We start from the raw sequence: 18148 nt of genomic DNA on the forward strand, positions 1-18148 counted from the left end.
TCAATAAACACTCACGGCCCTAATTAGGTGAATCAAAACGCTGTCGGTAATTCCGATGCAGAACGCAATCCCGGTAATTCCGAGACCGAGGGTTGGGTTTCATAATGGCCAATCACGACGGCTGTTTTCCATCCCTTCACAGACCAGCGTGCCAACGCGTTCGCAAATTGGCAATTTCCTGATACGGATCGCAGTTGGCCGCCGTGCCAAGAGCGCTTCTCAGAAGAGGACAGTGATAAAAGACCCACAGCTTCCCGAGGGCTGCCTGCATGTACAGAACCACCCCCACCGGTCCCAACATCTGAGACGCATTTTTAACATTCCAAAGGCTGTGTCCATCGCTGATCTGGCTCTAGAAAAAAAGCGGTGTGGTTGTTGTCGGTACAACGTACGGCATAATCAGCTGGGGTTTTAATGGGCAGCGGTTGACCCTCTCGTAGCCACACATCCGGGCAGCTCTGAAGCTTTAGGAATGACAGAGTTGGAGTACACATGCACCATTCCAAGCTAGGATAAGAAATCTCATGCATATATAAATTATTTGCAGCTTAATGAGTCTGAAAATGAAATCATGGTTTTATCAAACATAGCTACATCATGTAAGGTTTGGTACTACATGCTACCGATCCCAGCTGTGGAAATATGGGCGTCAGGTCGGTGTGTTTTTGTAAGAGTATAATGTATATGATCTTCTGATCTCTTGTATGTAATTTATTGTATGTTATGTTTATCTGGACCAATATGCACTCAAGGCATCGCCTTCAGTGTCCAATCATCTAGGCCCACTCCATACTCTGTAGTGCAAATTAAAAGAATAAACCTGGGGAATCCTGGGAAATATTCGGTTTGCGACAGACGAAACGGGAAATTTGGGCGTAACGCCGCTTAGCGCCGGCCCACAAAACCGGGCCTGTGTACCGCCGGCCCATATTCAACTGTGCCGTAAAATACGCACAATTCAATATACACCCTCCTTCAGCCCCTAGCCCCGCCCCCAGCCCCGCCCCAGACACCACTAGAGCAGCGCCACACGTCTTGCCCATGCACACCACACGGGGATACTGTAGGGCCCAGCAGGGGGGGAGCTCCAGAGAGAGGAGGTCAACCAGCAGCAGAAGGAGGTCTGAGGCAGAGACTGAAATAGGCCGGGCCGTTAGTGGACAGAGGATCTGAAGAGGGACTACTGGTATTAGACCAGAGCTCACAACCACAACAACATAGGATTACTCTCTCTCCCTCTCTCTCCCTCCCTCTCTCTCTCTTTCTCTCTCTCTCTCTCTCTGTCTCTCTCCCTCTCTCTCTCCCTCTCTCTCTCTCTCCCTCCCTCTCTCTCTCTCTCTCTCTCTCTCTCTCTCCCTCCCTCTCTCTATCTCTTTCTCTCTCTCTCTCTCTCTCTCTCTCTGTCTCTCTCTCTCTCTCTCTCCCTCTCTCTCTCTCTGAAAACATGGTGCTTAAAGAAACCTTTGTCTCATATGCTTTGATCCTGAAATAGAAGGAATCCGGAAATCTGATTATATGAGGACCTGACCAGAGCGGAGGAGATGCACTTGATTGATTGAATGAATGAATGAATGAATGAATGAATGAATGAATGAATGAATGAATGAATGAATGAATGAATGACCTGCCCATCCACCCATGTGATGGTTATCAACAAGGCCTGTTACTGGAGTGGCCTGGCCTCTCATTCTGGCCGGGTGGCACTTTGTCTTTCTCTGATGTATAAAAGTACTAAGTATTCTTGCCAGAGTGAGGAGAGCAAGTAGGAGGATGTGCAAGAAAGGAAGAGACATGAGAGAACCGGTTCACGTCAGGTCCGCCGAAAAGAGGATTCAGCCAAGCAGGCTACCGTCTCCTGTATCACAGACAGGAAGTGTGTCACAGGGCGGGGGGGGGGGGGGGGGGATTACGACCATGTGAGGGAGGGAGAGAGTGTGAGAGAAGGGAAAGATGGAGGGGATGAGTGTTAAAGAAAGGAGGGGTCGGGGGGGGGGGGGGGGGGTGAGAAAGACGGAGACGGGGAAAGCCGTGGAGATAGGGCGGGGGCGAGGTTATGGTTGACGGAGCGAGGGGGAGGTCAGAGCAAAACCTCAGAGCAGCCTGGCAGTAGGTCAGCGTCCCTGAGGGCTGAGCAGAGGAGCGGATTGACCGTCTACTGGAGCGTCCCAACGCTGCAGATTAACACCACTACGCTCAAGGACTGTCCAGACTACAGATTACGGAGAACACACTCTATAGGATTATAGTGTACAGACTACCGCCATGCACATCCTGCAACCCCACTGCATTAACAGGTCGGCCGCTGCTGGCGTCTGTGTGTGTGGAGGTTGGAAGTGGTCAGATATGGAGGAGACGTTGCTTCCTGTATCCTGTCTGCTAAGTGATGTGATGTATGGCGGTCAGTGAGTGTCCAATGCTTCCACGTCTATTATTGTTTGTGTTCAAGATTTTTGTTGATTATGTGAACACAAATAAAGTCATTCAAATGTGTGTGTGAGTGTGTGTGTGTGAGGGAGAGAGAGAGGGGTGAAGGGGGTAGAGGGAGAAGGAGAGAGAGAGAGAGAGAGAGAGTGTGTGTTACTCTCTGTTACCTAACAAGTCAGATCTGCAGTAACGGAGGACATGCCCACTCATGCTTTCCTCAGCAGAGAGAGAGAGAGAGAGAGAGGTTATCTCTCAGAAGAGAGAGAGAGAGGTTATCTCTCAGCAGAGAGAGAGTGAGAGGTTATCTCTCAGCAGAGAGAGAGAGAGAGGTTATCTCTCAGCAGAGAGAGAGAGAGAGAGGTTATCTCTCAGCAGAGAGAGAGAGAGAGGTTATCAGCAGAGAGAGAGAGAGAGAGAGAGGTTATCTCAGCAGAGAGAGAGAGAGAGAGAGGTTATCTCTCAGCAGAGAGAGAGTGAGAGAGAGAGAGGTTATCTCTCAGCAGAGAGAGAGAGAGAGGTTATCTCTCAGCAGAGAGAGAGAGAGAGAGAGGTTATCTCTCAGCAGAGAGAGAGTGAGAGAGAGAGAGGTTATCTCTCAGCAGAGAGAGAGAGAGAGGTTATCTCTCAGCAGAGAGAGAGTGAGAGAGAGAGAGAGAGAGAGAGGTTATCTCTCAGCAGAGAGAGAGTGAGAGAGAGAGAGGTTATCTCTCAGCAGAGAGAGAGAGAGAGGTTATCTCTCAGCAGAGAGAGAGAGAGAGAGGTTATCTCAGCAGAGAGAGAGAGAGAGAGAGGTTATCTCAGCAGAGAGAGAGAGAGAGAGAGGTTATCTCTCAGCAGAGAGAGAGAGAGAGAGAGAGGTTATCTCTCAGCAGAGAGAGAGAGAGAGGTTATCTCTCAGCAGAGAGAGAGAGAGAGAGAGAGAGGTTATCTCTCAGCAGAGAGAGAGAGAGAGAGGTTATCTAAGCAGAGAGAGAGAGAGAGAGGTTATCTCTCAGCAGAGAGAGTGAGAGAGGTTATCAGCAGAGAGAGAGAGAGGTTATCTCTCAGCAGAGAGAGAGAGAGAGAGGTTATCTCTCAGCAGAGAGAGTGAGAGAGGTTATCAGCAGAGAGAGAGAGAGGTTATCTCTCAGCAGAGAGAGAGAGAGAGAGGTTATCTCAGCAGAGAGAGTGAGAGAGGTTATCAGCAGAGAGAGAGAGAGGTTATCTCTCAGCAGAGAGAGAGAGAGAGAGAGGTTATCTCTCAGCAGAGAGAGAGAGAGAGAGGTTATCTCTCAGTAGAGAGAGAGAGAGAGAGAGGTTATCTCTCAGCAGAGAGAGAGAGAGAGAGAGAGAGAGAGGTTATCTCTCAGCAGAGAGAGAGAGAGAGAGAGAGGTTATCTCTCAGCAGAGAGAGAGAGAGAGGTTATCTTTCAGCAGAGAGAGAGAGAGAGGTTATCTCAGCAGAGAGAGAGAGAGAGAGAGGTAATCTCAGCAGAGAGAGAGAGAGAGAGAGGTTATCTCTCAGCAGAGAGAGAGAGAGAGAGGTTATCTCTCAGCAGAGAGAGAGAGAGAGAGAGAGGTTATCTCAGCAGAGAGAGAGAGAGAGAGAGGTTATCTCTCAGCAGAGAGAGAGAGAGAGAGAGGTTATCTCTCAGCAGAGAGAGAGAGAGAGAGAGGTTATCTCAGCAGAGAGAGAGAGAGAGAGAGGTTATCTCTCAGCAGAGAGAGAGAGAGAGAGAGAGGTTATCTCTCAGCAGAGAGAGAGAGAGGGGTTATCTCTCAGCAGAGAGAGAGAGAGAGAGAGAGGTTATCTCTCAGCAGAGAGAGAGAGAGGGGTTATCTCTCAGCAGAGAGAGAGAGAGGTTATCTCAGCAGAGAGAGAGAGAAAGGTTATCTCTCAGCAGAGAGAGAGAGAGAGAGGTTATCTCAGCAGAGAGAGAGAGAAAGGTTATCTCTCAGCAGAGAGAGAAAGAGAGAGAGAGAGGTTATCTCTCAGCAGAGAGAGAGAGAGAGGTTATCTCAGCAGAGAGAGAGAGAGGTTATCTCAGCAGAGAGAGAGAGAGAGGTTATCTCAGCAGAGAGAGAGAGAGAGGTTATCTCTCAGCAGAGAGAGAAAGAGAGAGAGAGGTTATCTCTCAGCAGAGAGAGAGTGAGAGATTATCTCTCAGCAGAGAGAGAAAGAGAGAGAGAGAGGTTATCTCTCAGCAGAGAGAGAGAGAGAGAGAGGTTATCTCTCAGCAGAGAGAGAAAGAGAGAGAGAGGTTATCTCTCAGCAGAGAGAGAGAGTGAGAGTTATCTCTCAACAGAGAGAGAGAGAGAGGTTATCTCAGCAGAGAGAGAGAGAGAGGTTATCTCTCAGCAGAGAGAGAGAGAGAGGTTATCTAAGCGCAACAGGAAATAATTCAATTAGCCGTTCTTCCACAGTAAACATCAAGTAGCTTCAGGACCTTAGTGAGTTTGTGCGCATGAGGCAAAATAGGAGTAGTGTTATTATACCCCCACCCCGTTCGAAACCGTGCCAAACAGTGTGCATTTGTGTGTGAGTTTGTTTGCTTGTGTGTGTGTGTGTGTGTGTGTGTGTGTGTGTGGTGTGTGTTTCATGGAAATGTTTGTACCCTGACATGTCGCCCCCAACACATCCATATAGTTCCCCCGAGGCTTTGGATCAACAGAGAGATGGTGAAATGGAGACTATAGGGAATGTCATGCAGGACACACACCTACACACACACACACACACCTACACGCGCGCGCACACACACACACACACACACACGCATACCTACAGTACACGCACTACTACTACTACTACTATTACTACTAGTAATAGTAGTAGTATCTATCTATCTATCTATCTATCTATCTATCTATCTATCTATCTATCTATCTATCTATCTATCTACTGTATCTATCCGTCTGTCTATCTACCCATTTATTTATCTGTCGGTGTTTCTCTCTCTCTCTCTCTTCTCTCCCTCTCTCTCTCTCTCTCTCTCTCTCTCTCCCTCTCTCTCTCTCTCTCTGAAGGTGGCCAGATGGGCCGAAGAGGAAAAGAAAGAACAGCCAATGTTCGGTGAAGAGCATGTCTGGTAAGGATTTCCTCCCCTGTCCCCCCCGACCCCCCCCCCCCCCCTCCTCCTTGTGGAAATGTTCTCTCTCCTTTCAAACATAGCTCAGAGGCATATCTATTATTCAGTCAGCATATTCAATCAGCATATAAGCCTTTTTGACCTTTTATTTCTAATACTCTGTCCTGACTGGGCAGCATGGTGGCTCAGTGGTTAGCACCGTCGCCTCACAGCAAGAAGGTCCTGGGTTCGAATCCCGGTCGTTCCAGGTCCTTTCTGTGTGGAGTTTGCATGTTCTCCTCATGCCCGCGTGGGTTCCCCTCCGGGTTCCCCCACCATCATAAAGACATGAAACAAATGAATGTTGGTGGTGGTCGGAGGGGCCTTAGGCGCTGATTGGCAGCCACGCTTCTGTCGGTCTGCCCCAGGGCAGCTGTGGCTAAAGATATAGCTTACCACCCTACTAACCCTAACCCTTTGAATGAATACTGGACTCTGTAAAGCGCTCTGGGTATCATGAAGGGCGCTATATAAATCCAACTTGATTGATTGATTGATTGATTGATTGATTGACTCAACCCTTTGTAAAACTCCTTCATGACGGAGTTACAGATTATGCACTGAGAATTGTGAATCCAAAACAGCCCAGGTGCATGGTGAACGATTTTGCCTTTTTTCTCGAAGTAAACATATGGTTTATGTACGGACGTATTAATGTATCTGCCAAATTGGTTACGAGAGGGGTGGCTTTTCCTTTTTTATTGTGTCAAAAACATTTTATAAGATTACTGCAGCTTCCAAGAGAGAGTGGATTTATTCTGAGTCAGTGGTTGAAATAGGGGGGAGGGTACCAGGACGTGAGAGGGGTGAATGTGTTACAGCTGGGGAGTCTTGGCAGGAGCCCCACGGTAACATGAGCTCCTCTCCGAGGCTGTAGTGGAAGTGCTGATAGACGACAAAAATGTCACTCCATTGTTTTGTTTCCCATGGAGGGCGTGCGTGCGTGCGTGCGCTCGTGTTGCTCCTGCGATAACATTTTGCCCCTCTCTCCTCTCCCTCCTGCTGTCACAACCCCCCCCCCACACACACACACACTTGCATTCCCCTCTTTCAAACTCGACCGCTCCTCCCTTCTACCTCGTCCTCCTTCTCCTCTTCTCCTCCCTTCTTGCGCCTCCATGTCTACCTCCTCTTCCTCCTCTTCCTCCTCCCCCTCCTCCTCCTCCTCCTCTTCCTCCTCCTCCTCCTCCTCCTCCCTCTCTGTCCTCCAGCGTTGAGCGTCACTGCTCCAGGGTACATCCCCAGCTACCTGGAGAAGGACGAGCCGTGCGTGGTGTGCGGGGACAAGGCCACCGGCTACCACTACCGCTGCATCACCTGTGAAGGCTGCAAGGTCAGCACCTCCGCTCGCCCACCGCACTAGCGCACCACACGGAACCCGTGGAACCCTCGGAACGCCCTCGGCAGGCTCCGGTTCCTGTCGGTTCCGCGACAGTCCTATCCGCCGAGGCCCCGCCTCCGCGTTCGCGAACCGATTCGTGAACGCATTCCTGCCGGGGGGGGGCGTGTGGCGTCGCTCCCGCGCCGAGATCGTATCCCCCAAAAAATTGTATCCCGGCCGTAATTTCTCTCTCTTTCTCTCTCTTCTCTTTGTTCTCCTCCCTCCCAGGGGTTCTTCCGCCGCACCATCCAGAAGAACCTCCACCCTTCCTACTCCTGCAAGTACGACGGCTGCTGCATCATCGACAAGATCACGCGCAACCAGTGTCAGCTCTGTCGCTTCAGGAAGTGCATCTCTGTGGGCATGGCCATGGACCGTGAGTGACGGACCTCTCGCACACACTCACACACACACACACACATGCTCATACATACCCTCAAGGGCACACAGTCCAATCCCCCGTACAGGCCCGTAGCCAGGAGGGGGGTCGGTTGGATCGAACGAATAAACCCCCCCATCATGACCAAAGGTCAAGAATTTAAGACCAAAGGTCCGCACCCACCCCCCCTGCCCCCCCCGAAATCATCGTGTGTGTGTGTGTGTGTCCCTCTCATCCCCCCCCCCCCCCCCCGCCCTGCTGTGTGACCTCAGTGGTGCTGGACGACTCCAAGCGGGTGGCCAAGCGACGGCTGATCGAGGAGAACCGGGAGAAGAGGAAGAAAGAGGAGATCGTGAAGACGCTGCAGACGCGGCCCGAGCCCACCGGCTCCGAGTGGGAGCTGATCCGCATGGTGACAGAGGCCCACCGCCACACCAACGCGCAGGGCTCCCACTGGAAACAGAAGCGCAAGTTCCTGGTGAGCAGCTATTGGCTAAGCCTGGAGGGCGGGGCTTTAGGCGACGTCGTGATGCGGTTTCCCGCCGCCGGCGTCTTTTCTAGAACTTCCGCGGGAGGACAGTTACTCGGGAGGATCATTTCCCCGGTCGCACTTGTCCGAGCGCTAACGCTAAAGGTGGAGAAGATAGTTTACGATGACTGTCTCTCTACTCTAGAGATTCCATTCAGGATTCACCCTTCATAAACCGACCCTCGTTGTCTTACACACACTGAATGTCAACCCCTCTGCAGAGACACGTGCCTCCATTGGGACAGGGGTCTAGTCACACTGGTTATAATAGTAATAATAATACTAATAATAATAATAATAAACTTTATTTGTATAGCACCTGTCTATCCGTATGACAGAATGCAGCTCAAAGTGCTTTACATAAAAAAGAGCCAATTACAAGATATCAGTGGTGGGCCGTCAGGGCCAGCAAGGCCTTCTCTGCTGGCCTAACATAAATCATGATCATAATTTGATAAAGGTTAATTTAATTTTGAATTTACTTTCCCTAAATATATAAAAATATTCTTCATATTCTCTTCATGTTCGTGTTGTTTTTAAGTTAGAGTTTTTATCCAATCAGAATTCAGCTAGTTTGTGTTGCCAGGCTGTATGAAATCTGCCTGAGGCCTTCAGAATCAACAATGCGGGCGTCTGTGCAATGTAAATGAATGGGCACATACAGTTGATAGACAGTTGCGATAGCCAATCAGATCACGAGTTGTTGATAGCAGGCCTTCTAGCTGGCCTCACGTTGAACGTGACATGTACGCTTCCTGTGATTGGATACTCACTTACGGCCGTAAAATAACAACAAGAAGAAGGATAGCCTACGGATAGCCCAGTGAAAATGCAATGGTCCAATTCATGTCCATCCATAATAGATCAGATAAATCCTCATGTGCCAGATGGTATTTTAGGTAGGGTATACTCCTGCAATGTATGTAAATAATGTGGCACGCTGGCGCGGCTGTGTGGTTGTACTAAGAGACTTGTGTCATTGTGTTTCATTGTGTCGCTGGCTGTCGCCAAGATGTGGCCGTCTTGTTGGTGTCTTTCTGATTTTAAACTGCGATTTTGCAATTTAGTGTACAATCTTGTTATAGCTTGCCTGTATTCTATGTGGACTTATTAAAACTTTTTGGACAGATAATTTTAAATACCCTTTTATTTTGTAGTTTTGACAGTAGCCTACCACGTAGAGATATTTTTTAATTGCTGATGCGGGTTTATTGATTTTTAAATGCGCTGGAAAATAGCCCGTTTTGTACACAATTGAGGTGATGCAATGCCCAGTCGTGCCTAAGTGTGTTTCAGAAACATTAACACTGTTTCTGTATACTATTTCTCCAGCCGTGGTCACGTGGTGTCATAAATGATGATATTATGAGAGGTATTTATTGAAGTCGGACTAAGTAGGACATCACTGAAGGCCTAGGTGTGAAATGCACGGCCCGCCACTGCAAGATATAAACGAACTATCAGATAACAGGGTAAAAAATAAAAAGCAGAAAATATGATCAAAACATGATCAGGTAAGAGCAATAAAGAGATAAAAGAGATAAGGAGCAAGTGTTAGTGAGACGTGAACACCCAAACGAGCGGCAGCATGGAAGCGGCTGAAAACGATCGCGATAAATCGAGAACATAATGGGTAAGTGGAAAATGTCCAAAATTCCGAACTGTCCCTTTAATGTAGCACTTATATGAGGGATATGAGAATGAAAAACATTTAACTGGAGCACTCAAGAACTCCTGGGCACGTACATTAACAAACACACAAGTTACAAATGATAATGATACGTTGACTGTATAAAAGGAAAGCTATACTAATGATTATATAGTCCTGGAGGGGTAGAAATGAGCCCCTGGGTCCTGGAACTATCTTTGGCAGCGGATGATAGCACATGATTGGCTCCTGATCAGAGAGACTGTCCAATCACAGCCTCTGTAGTGGCTCCAGGATGAATTGTCCTCTAGAACTTGAACATTGTAAACTAGAACAGATCCTCAGAGAGCCGTGATGTTCTATCTGAGGCCAGGACTCTGCCCGTGTCTGTCTCTCTCTCGGATGGAACGATGTTGTCTCTAGACACTCGTATTGATCAGTTTGGCTTTTCACACCTAGAGGATAGGACTGGGAGGGTGGCTAGGCTGAGAACCACAGGGTAAATGCACAACAGCAACATGATCACAACACGCAACAGCAACTACAACAACTACAACATCATCATCATCAACAAAAACAACAACAACAAAACAACAGCACATAAGAATGAAAACACAGTTGCTGTTGCATAAGCAAACCCTCATCAATATTTCACACCGAAGGGAGAGGCAGTTGACAGATATTAGCTCCATGTAAGAATGGTTCCAACTTCATGGTTTGGCTCAGTCACCTCAGGAATTGAAAGTACGTACATTCGTGACTTGGAAGCAGGCCCTGTAGTTTCCGTGGGGATAAGGTAGTTTCCATGGGGATAATGACACAAATTATCAATGACTTGTCACAGACGGTCAGCTCCATTAACAAACCAGATATATTACAGTCTGTCAACAGAATGTATAGTTAATGGATTGAGCATTGCATCAACAGAGTTAGTAGTAGCAGCAGTAGCAGTAGCTGTAGTAGTAGTAGTGTAGTAGTAGTAGTAGTAGTAGTAGTAGTAGTAGTAGTAGTAGTAGTAGCTGCAGCAGTAGTAGCAGTAGTAGTGTAGTAGAAGTAGTAGTAGTAGTAGTAGGAGCAGTAGTAGTGTAGTAGAAGTAGTAGTAGTAGTAGTAGTAGTAGTAGTAGTAGTATTAGCAGCAGTAGTAGTAGTAGTAGTAGTAGTAGTAGTAGCAGCAGCAGCAGTAGTAGTAGTAGTAGTAGCAGTAGCAGTAGCAGTAGTAGTAGTAGTAGTAGTAGCAGCAGTAGCAGTAGTAGTGTAGTAGTAGTACAGTAGTAGTAGTAGTAGTAGCAGCAGCAGTAGTAGTAGTAGTGGTAGTAGTAGTAGTAGTAGTAGTAGTGGTAGTAGTGGTAGTAGTAGTAGTAGTAGTAGTAGTAGTAGTAGTAGTAGTAGTAGTAATGGTAGTAGTAGTAGTAGTAGTAGTAGTAGCAGTAGTAGTAGTAGTAGTAGTAGTAGTGGTAGTAGTATCAGTAGTAGTAGTAGTACTAGTAGTAGTAATAGTGGTGGTAGTAGTAGTAGTAGTAGTAGTAGTAGTAGTAGTAGTAGTAGTAGTGGTAGTAGTAGTAGCGGTAGTAGTAGTAGTAGTAGTAGTAGTAGTAGTACTGTAGTAGTAGCAGTAGTAGTAGTAGTAGTAGTAGTAGTAGTACAGTAGAGAGTACAGTAGAGAGTACAGAGTTGCAGTTGGAAGCAACACATTGTTGCAGTGGGCTCCTAGTTTGTGAACAGCTTGACGGAGTGGTCACTGCTCTGTTTCCCCTGCCAGCCGGATGACATCGGCCAGTCGCCCATGGCCCACACCCCAGACGGGGACAAGGTGGACCTGGAGGCCTTCAGTGAATTCACCAAAATCATCACCCCGGCCATCACACGCGTGGTCGACTTCGCCAAGAAACTGCCCATGTTCTCGGAGGTGAGGTCACCAGGCGCCGCGCGTGTCGCGCGCGTGCGTTGGTTTTGTTACAATACAGGATATGCCGCGTGAGATTCATCTCTTCCGACGTGTGCTGGGTGAGATCTTAACTGTTTTTATAAATATCTGTGTGTCTGTGTTCCCACCCAGGCCGCGTCCTTGTCGTTAATCAAGCCTGCCACTCTTACTAACGATGCTCATTAGCACACACTTGGCTGTGGTGACAGGATGGTGGTATATCCAGCTGCCCTGTTTGTCATTGTGCCTGTCAGCTCTAATTAAATTTGTTACCAGCCTAGCCTGGCTCCCTACAATGACTCAGAGCTCTGCTAATGCCTCCCAGTGCTCCAGTAAGTGGGAGAGCTGTGTGTGTAGAAGAAGCTGTGTGTGAAGAAGAACACTGGGGATAATGTATCTAACAATTCGGGTTTTTTGCTGCATAGAATTGTTAGTCCTGTGTGTCTAAGAAACAATTAAAATGATCAAAGTCGCTTGTTTTTTGCTGCATAGAATCGATAGAAGCCTGTGTGCCTAAAACAGTAAAACTACTGTAATAGTGCGAGTCACTTATGTGAATGTGAGGGGGGCGTGTGTGTAGGTGCATGGAGTGAAAGGTCACGGATAGGACCAGGAAGTAGAATAGGGTTAGGGAAGATGTGGCCGACAGAAAGTAATGTTTGAGGAAAGAGTGGTAAACCACAGATGCGTTTAATGAGCAGAAAGGCAAAGTTGGCAGCACTCCCGGAAATATGTGAAGCCAGAGCTGGTAGTGAAGGAATACACTCAGTGCGCGCTGAGATAAAGCAACGCATTTTTGCCGACACCCCAACGAGTTGTGTGCTTGCTAGTATAATTGGGAACTGTCCCAAATGTATCCTTAGATCTTCTCGTTCTCTGGGGATTAGACTACCTGCGAGCTTGTATTGAAATCAGGGAAAAAGTGTGCTTCTTGTCACAGAATAGACTCTCGCCTATCAAGGCTCTTGCTTATCAAACCTGGGACACCTTGATGTCCAGAATTTATCTTCTGCAATGTGGAGAGGGATGGATCTGTGTGTGTGTGTGTGTGTGTGTGTGTGTGTGTGTGTGTGTGTGTGTGCGTGTGTGCGTGCGTGTGTGCGTGCGTGTGGTTTTAACTGCAGAATGGAATGTGCCACAGAAACAGAATATTTACTTCTCAGCGTCGGGTAGCATTTGCATGGATGGTGACAGCATCTCAGAATAAAGAGTAGACATCTCTTTTTTTACACCTTCTCCGTCTGCTCCAGGGATGCCAAATGTGCAACACGCGTGTCATTCCGTGCACGTTTACATGTCGCGCGTGTGTATACGTGTGTGTGTTTACGTGTGTGTGTGTGTGTTTACGTGTGTGTGTGTCCTCCAGCTGCCTTGTGAGGACCAGATCATCCTACTGAAAGGCTGCTGCATGGAGATCATGTCGCTGCGCGCCGCCGTGCGCTACGATCCCGAGAGCGAGACGCTGACGCTGAGCGGCGAGATGGCGGTGAAGCGCGAGCAGCTGAAGAACGGCGGCCTGGGCGTGGTGTCGGACGCCATCTTCGACCTGGGAAAGAGCCTGGCGCAGTTCAACCTGGACGACTCGGAGGTGGCCCTGCTGCAGGCGGTGCTGCTAATGAGCTCAGGTACAGTAGGGGGACTGGGAGGTACAGTAGGGGGACTGGGAGGTACAGTAGGGGGACTGGGAGGTACAGTAGGGGGGCTGGGAGGTACAGTAGGGGGACTGGGAGGTACAGTATGGGGGACTGGGAGGTACAGTAGGGGGGCTGGGAGGTACAGTAGGGGGACAGGGAGGTACAGTAGGGGGACTGGGAGGTACAGTAGGGGGGACCGGGAGGTACAGTAGGGGGACTGGGGGGTACAGTAGGGGGACAGGGAGGTACAGTAGGGGGGCTGGGCGGTACAGTAGGGGGACTGGGAGGTACAGTAGGGGGGCTGGGAGGTACAGTAGGGGGGCTGGGCGGTACAGTAGGGGGGCTGGGAGGTACAGTAGGGGGACTGGGAGGTACAGTATGGGGGACTGGGAGGTACAGTAGGGGGGCTGGGAGGTACAGTAGGGGGACTGGGAGGTACAGTATGGGGGACTGGGAGGTACAGTAGGGGGGCTGGGAGGTACAGTAGGGGGACAGGGAGGTACAGTAGGGGGACTGGGAGGTACAGTAGGGGGGACCGGGAGGTACAGTAGGGGGACTGGGGGGTACAGTAGGGGGACAGGGAGGTACAGTAGGGGGGCTGGGCGGTACAGTAGGGGGACTGGGAGGTACAGTAGGGGGGCTGGGAGGTACAGTAGGGGGGCTGGGCGGTACAGTAGGGGGGCTGGGAGGTACAGTAGGGGGACAGGGAGGTACAGTTGGGGGGCTGGGAGGTACAGTAGGGGGACCGGGAGGTACAGTAGGGGGGCTGGGAGGTACAGTTGGGGGGCTGGGGGGTACAGTAGGGGGACAGGGAGGTACAGTAGGGGGGCTGGGAGGTACAATAGGGGGACTGGGAGGTACAGTAGGGGACAGGGAGGTACAGTAGGGGGGTCGGGAGGTACAGTAGGAGGACTGGGAGGTACAGTAGGGGGACTGGGAGGTACAGTAGGGGGACAGGGAGGTACAGTAGGGGGACAGGGAGGTACAGTAGGGGACAGGGAGGTACAGTAGGGGGGCTGGGAGGTACAGTAGGGGACAGGGAGGTACAGTAGGGGGGTCGGGAGGTACAGTAGGAGGACTGGGAGGTACAGTAGGGGGACTGGGAGGTACAGTAGGGGGACAGGGAGGTACAGTAGGGGGACAGGGAGGTACAGTAGGGGGGCTGGGAGGTACAGTTGGGGGGCTGGGGGGTACAGTAGGGGGACAGGGAGGTACAGTAGGGGGACAGGGAGGTACAGTAGGGGGACTGGGAGGTACAGTAGGGGGACAGGGAGGTACAGTAGGGGGGCTGGGAGGTACAGTAGGGGGACAGGGAGGTACAGTAGGGGGACTGGGAGGTACAGTAGGGGGGTCGGGAGGTACAGTAGGAGGACTGGGAGGTACAGTAGGGGGACTGGGAGGTACAGTAGGGGGACAGGGAGGTACAGTAGGGGGACAGGGAGGTACAGTAGGGGGGCTGGGAGGTACAGTTGGGGGGCTGGGGGGTACAGGAGGGGGACAGGGAGGTACAGTAGGGGGACAGGGAGGTACAGTAGGGGGACAGGGAGGTACAGTAGGGGGGCTGGGAGGTACAGTAGGGGGACAGGGAGGTACAGTAGGGGGACTGGGAGGTACAGTAGGGGGACAGGGAGGTACAGTAGGGGGGCTGGGAGGTACAATAGGGGGACTGGGAGGTACAGTAGGGGACAGGGAGGTACAGTAGGGGGGTCGGGAGGTACAGTAGGAGGACTGGGAGGTACAATAGGGGGACTGGGAGGTACAGTAGGGGGACTGGGAGGTACAATAGGGGGACTGGGAGGTACAGTAGGGGGACAGGGAGGTACAGTAGGGGGACAGGGAGGTACAGTAGGGGGACTGGGAGGTACAGTAGGGGGGCAGGGAGGTACAGTAGGGGGACTGGGAGGTACAGTAGGGGGGCTGGGAGGTACAGTAGGGGGACTGGGAGGTACAGTAGGGGGACAGGGAGGTACAGTAGGGGGACTGGGAGGTACAGTAGGGGGACTGGGAGGTACAGTAGGGGGGCTGGGAGGTACAGTAGGGGGACTGGGAGGTACAGTAGGGGGGCTGGGAGGTACAGTAGGGGGACTGGGAGGTACAGTAGGGGGACAGGGAGGTACAGTAGGGGGGCTGGGAGGTACAGTAGGGGGACAGGGAGGTACAGTAGGGGGACCAGGAGGTACAGTAGGGGGCTGGGAGGTACAGTAGGGGGACAGGGAGGTACAGTAGGGGGACTGGGAGGTACAGTAGGGGGACAGGGAGGTACAGTAGGGGGAGAGGGAGGTACAGTAGGGGACTGGGAGGTACAGTAGGGGGACTGGGAGGTACAGTAGGGGGACAGGGAGGTACAGTAGGGGGACTGGGAGGTACAGTAGGGGGACAGGGAGGTACAGTAGGGGGACAGGGAGGTACAGTAGGGGGACCAGGAGGTACAGTAGGGGGCTGGGAGGTACAGTAGGGGGACAGGGAGGTACAGTAGGGGGACCGGGAGGTACAGTAGGGGGACAGGGAGGTACAGTAGGGGGACCAGGAGGTACAGTAGGGGGCTGGGAGGTACAGTAGGGGGGCTGGGAGGTACAGTAGGGGGAGAGGGAGGTACAGTAGGGGGAGAGGGAGGTACAGTAGGGGGACAGGGAGGTACAGTAGGGGGAGAGGGAGGTACAGTAGGGGACTGGGAGGTACAGTAGGGGGACAGGGAGGTACAGTAGGGGGACAGGGAGGTACAGTAGGGGGACTGGGAGGTACAGTAGGGGGGCTGGGAGGTACAGTAGGGGGACAGGGAGGTACAGTAGGGGGGTCGGGATGTACAGTAGGGGGACAGGGAGGTACAGTAGGGGGACTGGGAGGTACAGTAGGGGGACAGGGAGGTACAGTAGGGGGACTGGGAGGTACAGTAGGGGGACGGAGGTACAGTAGGGGGGACCGGGAGGTACAGTAGGGGGACAGGGAGGTACAGTAGGGGGGCTGGGAGGTACAGTAGGGGGACAGGGAGGTACAGTAGGGGGACCAGGAGGTACAGTAGGGGGCTGGGAGGTACAGTAGGGGGACAGGGAGGTACAGTAGGGGGACTGGGAGGTACAGTAGGGGGACAGGGAGGTACAGTAGGGGGACAGGGAGGTACAGTAGGGGGAGAGGGAGGTACAGTAGGGGGACAGGGAGGTACAGTAGGGGGACTGGGAGGTACAGTAGGGGGACAGGGAGGTACAGTAGGGGGACAGGGAGGTACAGTAGGGGGACTGGGAGGTACAGTAGGGGGGCAGGGAGGTACAGTAGGGGGACAGGGAGGTACAGTAGGGGACTGGGAGGTACAGTAGGGGGACTGGGAGGTACAGTAGGGGGACAGGGAGGTACAGTAGGGGGACTGGGAGGTACAGTAGGGGGACAGGGAGGTACAGTAGGGGGACAGGGAGGTACAGTAGGGGGACCAGGAGGTACAGTAGGGGGCTGGGAGGTACAGTAGGGGGACAGGGAGGTACAGTAGGGGGACTGGGAGGTACAGTAGGGGGGCTGGGAGGTACAGTAGGGGGACAGGGAGGTACAGTAGGGGGACTGGGAGGTACAGTAGGGGGACAGGGAGGTACAGTAGGGGGACCAGGAGGTACAGTAGGGGGCTGGGAGGTACAGTAGGGGGGCTGGGAGGTACAGTAGGGGGAGAGGGAGGTACAGTAGGGGGAGAGGGAGGTACAGTAGGGGGACAGGGAGGTACAGTAGGGGGAGAGGGAGGTACAGTAGGGGACTGGGAGGTACAGTAGGGGGACAGGGAGGTACAGTAGGGGGACAGGGAGGTACAGTAGGGGGACTGGGAGGTACAGTAGGGGGGCTGGGAGGTACAGTAGGGGGACAGGGAGGTACAGTAGGGGGGTCGGGAGGTACAGTAGGGGGACAGGGAGGTACAGTAGGGGGACTGGGAGGTACAGTAGGGGGACAGGGAGGTACAGTAGGGGGACTGGGAGGTACAGTAGGGGGACGGAGGTACAGTAGGGGGGACCGGGAGGTACAGTAGGGGGACAGGGAGGTACAGTAGGGGGACTGGGAGGTACAGTAGGGGGACAGGGAGGTACAGTAGGGGGACAGGGAGGTACAGTAGGGGGGCTGGGAGGTACAGTAGGGGGACTGGGAGGTACAGTAGGGGGACAGGGAGGTACAGTAGGGGGACTGGCAGGTACAGTAGGGGGACAGGGAGGTACAGTAGGGGGACAGGGAGGTACAGTAGGGGGACTGGGAGGTACAGTAGGGGGACAGGGAGGTACAGTAGGGGGACTGGGAGGTACAGTAGGGGGACAGGGAGGTACAGTAGGGGGACTGGGAGGTACAGTAGGGGGACAGGGAGGTACAGTAGGGGGACAGGGAGGTACAGTAGGGGGGCTGGGAGGTACAGTAGGGGGGACTGGGATGGTTCAGAACCGATCCATGAACACAGATGATCCAAAATGGAAGCATAAAGTTTAGTGATACATTTAAGTTATGCTGATTTAAGAGATATATAACAGGCAATGAGTGCTGGGTTAAGAATAAGTCATAGTTTTTAGGTATAAACCCACACGCCGGCTATAGTTAAAAGACTTCTTTATTGATCTTCATCAGGGTCCATTGGGATCGAAGCGCTGCTCAATAACTTTAATAATTTTAACTACAGCCGGTGTGTGGGTTTATACCTCAAAACATTTACTATATCCCCCAACATCTACAGTATTCTCTTTAAGGAGGTTTCCTTGCTGAAAAACCAAGAGCTGGTTCCCAGCCAAAAATCACCTGGGTTTAAAACACACTGGGTTTCAAGGTTGGCCCGTGTCTAACCCTCTTCCTCCACCTCTAACTGCCTCTCCCCCAGACCGCTCGGGCCTGGCATGCGTGGACAAGATCGAGAAGTGCCAAGAGACCTACCTGCTGGCCTTCGAACACTACATCAACCACCGCAAGCACAACATTCCCCACTTCTGGCCCAAGCTGCTGATGAAGGTGACGGACCTGCGGATGATCGGGGCCTGCCACGCCAGCCGCTTCCTCCACATGAAGGTGGAGTGTCCCACCGAGCTCTTCCCCCCGCTCTTCCTGGAGGTCTTCGAGGACCAGGAAGTGTGACCGGGAACCGGGAATCGAGGACCAGGAAGTGTTGACTAGAAC

At 51.9% G+C, this 18148-nt stretch overlaps 1 protein-coding gene across 1 annotated transcript in view; it reads left to right on the forward strand.

Annotated features, from left to right (window-relative positions):
- Nucleotides 1-18148, forward strand: part of LOC311309093 (thyroid hormone receptor alpha) — a 60134-nt gene extending 41986 nt beyond the window's left edge. The window contains exons 4-10 of the mRNA XM_084438257.1: nucleotides 5431-5492; nucleotides 6743-6864; nucleotides 7141-7288; nucleotides 7564-7769; nucleotides 11229-11375; nucleotides 12760-13018; nucleotides 17856-18148. Of these exons, the coding sequence (XP_084294383.1) occupies nucleotides 5431-5492; nucleotides 6743-6864; nucleotides 7141-7288; nucleotides 7564-7769; nucleotides 11229-11375; nucleotides 12760-13018; nucleotides 17856-18106 (1195 nt within the window). The 3' untranslated portion in view covers nucleotides 18107-18148. The remainder of the gene's footprint in view (nucleotides 1-5430; nucleotides 5493-6742; nucleotides 6865-7140; nucleotides 7289-7563; nucleotides 7770-11228; nucleotides 11376-12759; nucleotides 13019-17855) is intronic.

This window comes from Borostomias antarcticus (genome assembly GCF_949987555.1).
Source record: "Borostomias antarcticus genome assembly, chromosome: 5".
Classification (NCBI taxonomy): domain Eukaryota; kingdom Metazoa; phylum Chordata; class Actinopteri; order Stomiiformes; family Stomiidae; genus Borostomias; species Borostomias antarcticus.